Source organism: Camelina sativa, chromosome 19, assembly GCF_000633955.1.
Source record: "Camelina sativa cultivar DH55 chromosome 19, Cs, whole genome shotgun sequence".
Lineage (NCBI taxonomy): Eukaryota > Viridiplantae > Streptophyta > Magnoliopsida > Brassicales > Brassicaceae > Camelina > Camelina sativa.
The window spans coordinates 12,519,853-12,530,537 of NC_025703.1; the positions used below are offsets into that span (position 1 = coordinate 12,519,853).

The 10,685-nt window shown below is 42.7% G+C and overlaps 2 protein-coding genes across 2 annotated transcripts; both read right to left on the reverse strand.

Moving 5' to 3' along the window:
* Nucleotides 1,925–3,255, reverse strand: LOC104767752. The gene is made up of 2 exons (XM_010491734.1): nucleotides 2,195–3,255; nucleotides 1,925–2,012 (listed from the first exon to the last, which is right to left on the reverse strand). The coding sequence occupies exons 1-2, from the start codon at nucleotides 3,253–3,255 to the stop codon at nucleotides 1,925–1,927; spliced, it is 1,149 nt and encodes a 382-aa protein (XP_010490036.1).
* On the reverse strand, nucleotides 8,755–9,810 carry LOC109130823 (vicilin-like seed storage protein At3g22640). Its single transcript, XM_019240888.1, has 3 exons — nucleotides 9,438–9,810; nucleotides 9,200–9,280; nucleotides 8,755–8,874 (listed from the first exon to the last, which is right to left on the reverse strand). Exons 1-3 carry the CDS (start codon nucleotides 9,753–9,755, stop codon nucleotides 8,755–8,757), a joined length of 519 nt encoding a protein of 172 aa, XP_019096433.1. The 5' UTR covers nucleotides 9,756–9,810.

Sequence of the window (10,685 nt, forward strand, 5' to 3'; positions counted from 1 at the left end):
TGTCATAATTAAACAATGGCACGTTCTCTTGAAGGACAAGAGATTCATCTACAAATACTTGGATCTTGTCCAAGATCAAGAAGTTTTCATAAGAATCGATTATATGGTTCAGTTCATCGATCCGGTGAACCGTGAACGTTGAAAAAAAAGAAGATAAGGTGAAGAAAGTGCGTTGATAAAGAGTTCTGATTCGTTTGTGGAGAGCTGATAGTAACCTGAGTTGGTGTAGAGGTGTTGGCTGCATCATGGTGAGTAGTAACAGGTGAGATTGCTCTGGTTAGTGGGAGATGTTGTTGGTAAGATAGCTGATTCAGTGTGAGTGATAGGCAAGAAATTACCATCTCCTATCATGACAGTGTGATACTAGGATTTTTGTAGATCTCAATTAACTTTATGTAGTTGTAGTACTTAAGGTGTCAATCTAAATGGGATGTTGCTAGCAATCAGGATGCAATCAAGAAATCACAAGTCGAGCCAATTCAAAGAGTGGTTTTGTATCTAACAATCCTAGAATGACCAGAATACAAAATTGAAATGAGTTACAGAACTAGAAACGAAAATGTATGACAAGAAGTAAAAATGAGTAAAAGCAGAAACGAGTCTAAGCGTGAACTAAACAGCACGAACCGAAACAGTCTCAGGAATGCAATAAAAATCAGAAAGATAGAAGTCCTAAGGATGGGAGTAATTGATGTCGGTGGAGTATCCTAATCTATAGAGTGTTTAACATGCCACAAGCAAACTACCCCTAAACAATGAACATCACGACTTAGCTAATCCAATCTTTTGACAGAAGCTACTCAAACTCAACCACTTCAAAACCTAGCTCTCGCTAGAGAAACATGGTCAAGCAGGCATGACAAACAAGTTCATTCACGTCAACGAACATCCTAGATAACTAATCTATTAGGCTAGGAATGTAAGTCTCTGACACTAATTGGTCAGACATTTCATCAAACACCTTTTGGGTGCGGAAGTGTCTAAGACCTAGTTCCAATTGATCAGAGAGAAACTAGTATTTCTAACTCTAGTCCAGAAGGGTATCAAACGAATCAAGCTTAAACACCCTACATACTAAGATCCTCCACCTAATCTATCCCATCTTCAAGAACTATCACACTACTCGGATCTAGAAATCATCATCAAAGTTACAAACTTGTAGAACATTGAGTCAAGCATCATGAGATAGATAAAAATGAGGTGAACAACTTTGTAGAAGAAATAAAATGCAAAAACTCAATAAAATCAAAGCTATCTGGATTACAAGATCAGAGAACGTTTTTGGTGGCTAGGTAAACCTTAGAAAGGAAAAAAGAGATAAAAAGATGTCCCAAGCCAAGACTTAGCAAAATGTATTTATAGTAAAAACATGTAAATCCCTAAAACTTAAAACGACAAGGTAAAGAGTCGGTTTGGGAATCTCCTGAAGCATGTAAGACGGAGCGTCTTCCTGACATGTGTGATCGAGTCGGTGTGCGTCCAGTGGCTCGATTGGTATATGAAAGTGGCTCGAATGGTGTGAGTAGGAGTGGCTCGAGCGGTGTGAGTGAAAGTGGCTCGAGCGTGGTCGGCTCGAAGGAGGTGAGGGGAGGTTGGCTCGAGCTGGGTGTATACGCATCCACTAAAACAATGATAACTCTTGAACCACACCTCCGATTGGCTTGAAATAGACGGCATTGGAAAGATGACTCAATTCTCTACAACCTTAATGAAGACGTAAAAAGCTGAATCCCTCGACCGGTGGCTCGAGTGATGGCTCGAGTGGTGGCTCGAGTGGTGGCTCGAGTGGTGGCTCGAGTGGTGGCACGAGCGTGGTTGTTGGAGCGTGGTTCGAGCATTGATGACATCCATTCCAGGCATGATGGATCAAGTAGGATGCTGGTGCTTCTTCCTGGGAGCGCGTCCAAGTCGGATGTCGGTCGAGTCACATGACGTCCATTCCGGACACGCTTGGTCGAGCCGCATGTCTCAACCTCCATTCAGTTCCAACAGTCTGGACACCTCCTAAATACCTGAAATAACTCCAATATGCAAGATGTATGCAAGACCAATGCAAAGACTACCTAGATATGCATATTATGCAAAAGAAACTAAAAACAATGCAAAACAATGAGTTTAGAGAACAAAATGAATAACAAATGCATAATGAAAGAGTGTAAAATATATACATATCACAGTGTACACACCAATGTACTGTTTTGACTGCTGCAAGTGATTCTGAGAACTCGTAATATGTGCAGTGGCTCCACTGTCTGTAGTCCACTTATGTCCAGCCTGATATTGGACGTCTGTGATCCCCAAAGCAGCCAATGCAGCAGGCAAGTCAGAGTGATACGTGTTGTCAAAGCGATGCCAACACTTGAATGCACCATGACCCACTTTTCTACAAATTTGACACACTGGTCTACCATGAATAGAGTAACCAGAGACAACAAAGTCAAGAGAACTAGTATCAAAGGGTGATATTTGTTGGTGAAACCTCCTGCCCTTATTGGAGTACGAGCCTCGGCCTCGAGATCTTTGTGAGCGTCCCCTTCCTCTATTGTTGTAGCCTGACCTATGAGTATTGAAAGGCAAGTGTGGTGCAATGTCGGACTCCTCGTTGTACGCCTGCAAACGGTCATTATAAGCCGTAAGAAGAGGAATTACATCTTCCAAAGTTGGTGAGGGAGTAGAATCCAAGATCCTTTCAATAGAAGTTTTGATGGGTTCATACTCCCTACCTAGACCATTCAAAGCAGCAAATAACTTCATCGTCTCACTAACTGGACTCCCTATAGATTCAAGTTGCTCAAACACACTCTTAAGTTCTCTTAAGTACTCTAGCATAGGCATATCTTTCTTTTCAGTGTTCTGTAACTTCCTTCGCAGACCAAACGATCTAGAGGAAGAGACTTTATTGAATTCACTAGCCAGGAAAACCCATACCTCCTGTGAAGTTGTTGTTTTGATGACCTCTGTGAGAATATCTTCAGAAAGTGAACCAAGTAGCCACACCCTCACAACTTGATCTGACCAGATCCAAGCTTGATATGCTGGGTTTGGGGTGACGGTGTCGTAGCTAGTGATGTGTGTTGTCAAGGTAGGTTCAGGTTGCGGTGTGGAACCATTTACGAATCCAAGCAGTCCTTGTCTAGAGAGAAAGGACTCGAACTGCATCTTCCAGAGAAGGTAGTTTCTTTCTGTGAGCTTGACAGTCACATAATTTGAGATATTTAGAACTGGTTGAGAATAGAGCTCCATGGACAACGCCATGACTCTGATACCATGAAAGAATAGAAGGTAATGTGAAAAACTTATTTTCGATTTCTTATTGATACTCTCTTATCGATTACAATCACAAAGTCCTAGTTCCCTTGACACATGTCATCATCTGTCAGGAGGTTAAGAGCGTTAAATCGAGTGCTCGTCTCTATCCTCTCAGCCATACTACAGCTCACCTCTTTTGCTTTTGCTTTTGGTTTTTCACCAACGCTTGAAGCTTCCTCTACAACTTCTTTCTTTTTGTCTTTTGTGAGTTGCAGAGTCGACTATTGCTTAGCAGGCTTGATGGGCTGTGAAACTTGAAAGTTGTTGGACCTACTTTGTTTCACACTCTTGGTTTTGAAACCTTCTGATTCAAATGCAGGTTTTGGCTGAGACTCCTTTATAAGCTCGCACATCATCACCAGTTATAGACCCGCTTTGCAAGGGTGTGTCTCAGTGTCTGTGAAAGGAAACATGTATTGGATTGCACATTGGAACAACAAAGCTTGTGAGGATTGCTACTTGTTGTTTCAGGATATTTTATATGTTGTAACCTTTGTTTTGTTGTATTAACTATGAGATTTCATAGTTTACAAATTTTTCACCGTTGAACTATTTTAATATCATAGTTCTTTTTGAGAAGCTAGTCTTTCTATTGTGATCTAATCATCTAAATATGAAATTTTCTTTGGTTGTGTTATGTTGTATCATGATCTTGAAAAGGATTAGGCGTCAATCAGAATTTGTGGGTATGTTGTTGCAAAATCTCTGAATATTTTAAGTGAGGAAAAAAAGTGTTTGGAAATTCCAGCCCTATAAATGTGGTTATGAACTTCCCATGATTCATACAAATGGTAAGGAAGAAGAGTCACAACCACAGCTGAAGAAGCATCTGGTGTCCTTACTCTTCCCTTTCTCACCATTATCGGATTCAAATCGGTATAGAGCTCGAGTTTCTACAAACTGGCCTTTGGCAGTTTGGCTTGCCCATAAGGAATTAGGGTTGCACAAATAGAACATGAACAGAGAATTAGAAGCAGCCATATAATAAGTTCCATAAGCAAAGTCTGCGAATCAACCGTTCTTATTTGTTTTTATTACATCGCCAATATATATAACAAACATTTTCATTCGTACCAACTTGTAAACGCATTCTCAGAAATCAGCGAAGCTGAAGATTGATTGGAACGATGGCTCGCGTTTCTCTCAACTTTGCTGATGGCTACGAGTAGTAGGTGCAAAGTGAGAATAGTTTTGGCTAGTGAAAAGTTTCTCCGCCACTTTACTTCCTACACCAAACGCCACTCTCGTGGCTACCGTGTCGAGGTTGCTCAACACATTCCCTTGCCCTAAAACACAACCACACTCTCAAGTTACCTTTTCAGAGAGACACACACTTAAAGAAGAGATATTTTAGGAAAATATCAATTAAAAAAACCCTTTCTTTACCTACAAGGAACGTTCTAATGGAGTTGGATGCATAAATACCAAACCCTACCGAGACAAAGTTTTCGTCATGTGAGACTATAGTGAATGGATTGTTAAGGATACGATTATGATACGATCGTATCATGTCTTCAATGTCCAAATATCTACCTTCCTTCTATGTTTCTTTTTCCATAAATAGCTTAGCCTAGAACCTTCCTCTGCTCCCTGTATATAAACGACCCTGTAATCACTATTGTGAATATATTGGAATACAGTTGTTTACATGGTATCAGAGCTTAGCTGATACCCTTAGATATTTTTTCTTCTTCCTTTTCAGCAGTCTTTGCTTATTCCCTTCTCTCTCGTTCAGATCCCTTTTTCTTTTTCATTTCTCCCCTATCATATCTATTTCTCCTCCTCTTCTCTTGTTGTTCTACCATGGCTGCTGCTGAAGTTGTTGACTTAAATCAAGGTCTTCTCAACATCAATATGATGAATATCACCAAGCTCACCTCTACCAACTACATCACATGGAGTCTCCAAGTCTACTCCCTCCTTGATGGCTACAATCTTGCAGGCTACATCGATGGCTTTTCCCTTCCGCCAGATCAAACTCTCAACTCCACCAATCCGCCAACACCAAATTCAGCATACGCTATGTGGCGACGCCAAAACAAGTTGATCTACAGTGGGCTCATTGGCACTCTCTCCCCTGCTTTACAATCCTTGGTCTCCAAAACCAAATCCTCCACTGAGATGTGGAAACATATCTCTTCTACATACGCAAATCCAAGCTGGGGCCACATCCAACAGCTCTGTCTGCAGCTCAAACATGCCTCCAAAGGTGAGAAGACCGTTGATGAGTATATGCAGGCTCTCACAACGAGATTTGATCAACTTGCTCTTCTTGGCAAGCCTCTTGCTCATGAAGAACAGCTTGATCTTATCCTCGGTGGCTTACCTGAAGACTACCGTTCTGCGATTGATCAGGTCGAAGGTCGTGAAACTCCTCCGTCCATTGTCGAGGTTCATGAAAAACTCATCAGCAAAGAAGCTAAACTTCTATCTCTCTCTATGACTACCTCTTCCACCGGCCCTATCTCTGCTCACGTTACCACCTACCGTCCGAAGTTCAACTCAGGGAAGCAACGCCAACATCAGACCTGGAACAACAACAACAACAGGCAACAATACCAGAATCCTCGTCCAGAAAATTGACTGACCAAAGGCTACCAAGGCAAGTGCCAAATCTGCGGTGTGTTTGGTCATAGTGCCAAACGGTGTTCCCATTTTCAACAACCCTCCTACGGTTCACAACGAGGTCTTTTCCCGTCTCCGTGGCAACCTTGCGCCAATCTTGCTGTTGCTCATACACCACAGTCCAACCCGTGGCTCCTTGATAGTGGGGCTACTCATCACATGACCAGCGACCTAGGAAACTTGGCGCTGCACCAACCATACCAAGGAGATGATGCAGTCCTCATTGGTGATGGTTCAGGTCTTCTCATTTCTCACACTGGTTCTCTGTCCCTTCCTTCCAACTTTAAACCATTATCTCTTACAAATGTTTTCTGCGTCCCTCACATACACAAAAACCTTATATCAGTATATCGCCTCTTTAACTCTAACAACGTCTCTGTTGCATTTTTCCCTGCTCACTTCCAGGTGACGGATCTGATCTCGGGGGTCCCATTGCTCCAAGGCAGAACTAAAGGTGAACTTTACGAGTGGCCGGTTTCTCTATCCACCATCCAATCTTTCTTCGCATCTTCATCCTCAAAACCATCTCTAAAAGACTGGCACTCTCGCCTAGGACACCCTTCCCATTCTATACTCAAAACAATTGTTTCCCGTTTTTTGTTTCCTCATTCTCAATCAGATTCACACACCATATTGTGTATTGATTGTGCTATCAATAAAAGCCACAAACTTCCTTTTTCACAAACTTCTCTAACCTCCACTCAACCTCTTGAAATCATTTTCTCCGATGTATGAACATCCCCAATCATATTCGTTGATAAAGTCAAGTATTACCTCATTCTTGTTGACCATTATACCCGATACACCTGGATTTATCCTCTCAAGATCAAATCTCAAGTTCGTGACACATTTATCACGTTCAATTCACTCATCGAGAATCGCTTGAAGACCCGGATCATAGCTCTATACTCGGACAATGGTGGAGAATTCATTGCTCTCCGCTCATTTCTGTCCACTGCAGGGATCTCTCATCTCACTTCTCCACCGCCCACTCCTGAACATAATGGGATCTCTGAACGGAAGCATCGACACATTGTCGAGACCGGGTTGTCTCTCCTAACACATGCCGGAATGCCACACAAATACTGGACTTATGCTTTTGTTGCCGCTGTCTATCTCATCAACCGACTCCCTACGCCGGTGCTCAACATGGAGAATCCCCATCAGAAGCTGTTTGGTACCGAACCAAACTACACTAAACTTCAAGTTTTTGGTTGCTTGTGCTTCCCTTGGCTACGTCCATACACCAATCATAAGCTCGAGAATCGATCCACTCCTTGCATCTTCTTGGGTTATTCTCTCTCCCAAAGTGCGTACTTGTGCCTGCAGCAAAATTCTGGCCGAATATACGTATCGCAACATGTCAAGTTTGATGAGTGCAACTTCCTTTTTCTCAATTCAGCCCAGTCTTAACCCGCAAACACACCACCTTCTACATCACCTCATCTTCATCCGCCTGCAATTATCATACCACCTACGCCAACTGTCGTTAATCAACCAACATCTCTCCCTCCGCCACCATCACCACTCGTAACGTCGCCACTGCCAGAACCTCCAATCTCCGATCCTCACCAGCCAGTGGTCGTGGAAACAGACAACACCCAAGACGGCGATAGGGTTACAACATATGCTGCTGATCCTCCCAATCCTCCTCGCAACACTCCGACCACTCAACCACATCAACCTCCACCGTTACAACAATACACTCGTAGGTCCAAACCCACAAGCCCATCAAATCAGTCCCATTCAAATCAAACACAACCAAACCCATCTCCAATCCTCCCAAACCCAAATCCACCTTTACCAAACCCAAATCCACCTTTACCAAACCCACCAACGCCACCACCAAACCCGACTCCACCCTTACTACCCACGCAACCTCAACCCCAACCAGTTCCACACCCTCTAGTCGCTGACAATCACCATCCGATGACTACTCGCCGGAAAAACAACATATCTAAACCAAAACCTAAGTTCAACCTCACTGCGTCCTTATCCAACTACATTCCCCCTGAACCTACAACCGTGAACCAGGCTTTGAAAGACTCCAACTGGCGTGGCGCCATGTCCACTAAAATTGATGCGTTTGCACGCAATCGCACGCTTGACTTGGTTCCACGTCCACCTAACCGTAACGTGGTTGGTTGCAAATGGTTATTTAAAAATAAATTCCTTCCTAGTGGTCCTCTTGGCAGGTGCAAAGCAAGTCTCGTTGCAAAAGGATTCACTCAGCAACATGGTCGAGATTACACCGAAACCTTCAGCCCGGTGATCAAATCAACCACGATACGCCTCGTTCTTGATGTTGCTATCTCCAAAGCTTAGCCTATAAAGCAGCTTGACGTCAATAACGCCTTCCTGCAAGGCACACTGGATGAAGAGGTCTATATGGAGAAGCCACCAGGTTTCATTGACTCTGACCACCCCGACTATGTCTGTCGTCTTCACAAAGGTTAATATAGGCACCCAGGACGTGGTACACCGAACTCAAGAACTACTTGGTGGGACTTGGTTTTGTGAACTCCCTCGCTGATACCTCTCTGTTCGTACTACAAAACGGGAAGGACTTTCTTTATCTCCTTGTTTATGTTGATGATATACTAATCACTGGGAGCAATGCAGCCAATATTCAACAGGTCCTTAACTTGCTTGCTGAACGGTTCTCTGTCAAGGACGCTGAAGATCTTAACTATTTCCTGGGCATCGAAGCACACCGCACCTCACAAGGACTTCATATCTCTCAGAGGAAGTATATAGTTGATCTTCTTCACCAATACATATGACTGAAGCTAATGTTGTACTCACACCAATGGCTTCTTCTCAAAGCTCACTCTCACCACCGGTAACACTCTCTCCGATCCATCGACTTACAGAAAGCTTGTTGGCAGTCTTTAGTACCTCGCATTCACCCGCCTTGACATTGCATATGCGGTCAACCGTCTATCCCAGTTCATGCACCGTCCTACCGATGAGCACTGGCAAGCTGCCAAGCGAATTCTCCAGTATTTAGCCGGCACTCCGACACATGGTCTCTTCCTCTCTTTCAGGACGCCGTTAAATCTTCATGCATTCTCCGATGCGGATTGGGCAGGCGATTCACACGATTATGTGTCAACCAATGCATACATTGTGTACTTAGGTAGCAACCCTATATCTTGGTCTGCAAAGAAGCAGAGTGGTATATCTTTCACGATGTAGTGAAAACTACAAACATACTTACGGCTATGATGAATATTAAATAGAATAGAGAAGTTAAGAAGCATACGCTGAAACTGGTAGAGAGGACTTCTTTGCTGAACCCTGTGAAATAGGATTGCTGAAACTGGGATGGAGCAGAGAAGTAATTCTGGAAAAAACCATGGACGTTAATATATAGACACCAAATTACGTTAATAGACACAACAACATGACTGAGTCAAACTATACACTGTCTTGGTCAAACAATGAATCATTATTAATTGTGAAAAAATTAAATAGGAATGATTAAAACAATATATATGGACCTGGAACTGGCCGGGGTTGTTGACGGGGATGGTGATCTTGGCGAAGCGAAGAGGAACGGTCTGGTTAGTGTTGATGGCAAAGTGCGTGATGCCGGAAGGGAGTCTCACCACATCACCTTTGGTTATGTGAAATAATTCTTTTGTTTTAGCCGTCACAAACTCAGCCACTCCTTGACCTTGTAGTATTATCACCATGGAATCGGCATCCAAGTGGAGAGGTACAAGGAAAATGTTTGGCTCCATCTCATACAACGAGAATCTGTAGTTTTCTATCCCACGGAAGAGATTTAGTGCACGTTTTGTGAACTTAGGCAACATTTTCACAAAACCTTCCTTCGATTGGAACCAATTCTTGAAACTCCGCTTCCTAAAGTGGTAGTCATACACTACAAGAAAACATGGAATTGCCGACTGCAAGTTGCGACTAAAAACATAGTCGCTAAATTTAGCGACTGAATTGCGATTGTCTTGCTACTGAATGACTACTAAAATAAAACAGTCGCGTAGTAGACGCTAATTCGAGACTAATGCATAATGTCGCAGTGTAGTCGCCAATTTGCTACTAATTTGGAGACTAGTTTGACAGTCGCTAAAAATTGCAACTAAAGAGCTACTATTTAGCGATTGCTTTAATTAATTTGGGCCTTAACAAAATTTGGACCGTAACAAAACACGAAAATCCATTTCTTATTCGTTAATAAGCGCACCATATAAAATGAAAAAAACCCTAGTTCTAAGCTTTTCTAATCTTTTTTTTTTCTCCTAAGAGAGAAGAACTCTCTATCTCCTCCTTCTATGTTCCCTTTTCTCATTCTACTATGTTCTTAGCTTCATCTTCCTCACCTCAAGAGAGAGTTGAAACGTTGTTGGCCTTGTCACCCTAATCCATAGTCATAAAATATCCATTCCCTCCGACTACGAATATGTGGTTAAGATTCGAAGTTTCTTGATCGTTTATCGCTGGATTCTCTGTTAGTAGTTTCCTCATCACCAAACTCACGGTTGGTAAGTCCTCAGATCAGATCTACTCGATTTTCATTTTTTGTTTGTTGTTGAATTCCTATTTTTCAGTTTTAGATGAAAGATTGCATGTTGTTTGTTTTGATTATTGTAGGTGATCTCGACAGGGCATATTTCTTCACCGGGAGATCTTACCATCGGATGCCATCATCAATGCTACCGTCGCAGATCCGGCGGCTTTGGAAGAGAGCAGCGGCGTGGAGTCCATGAACCCTAATTATTGATGGA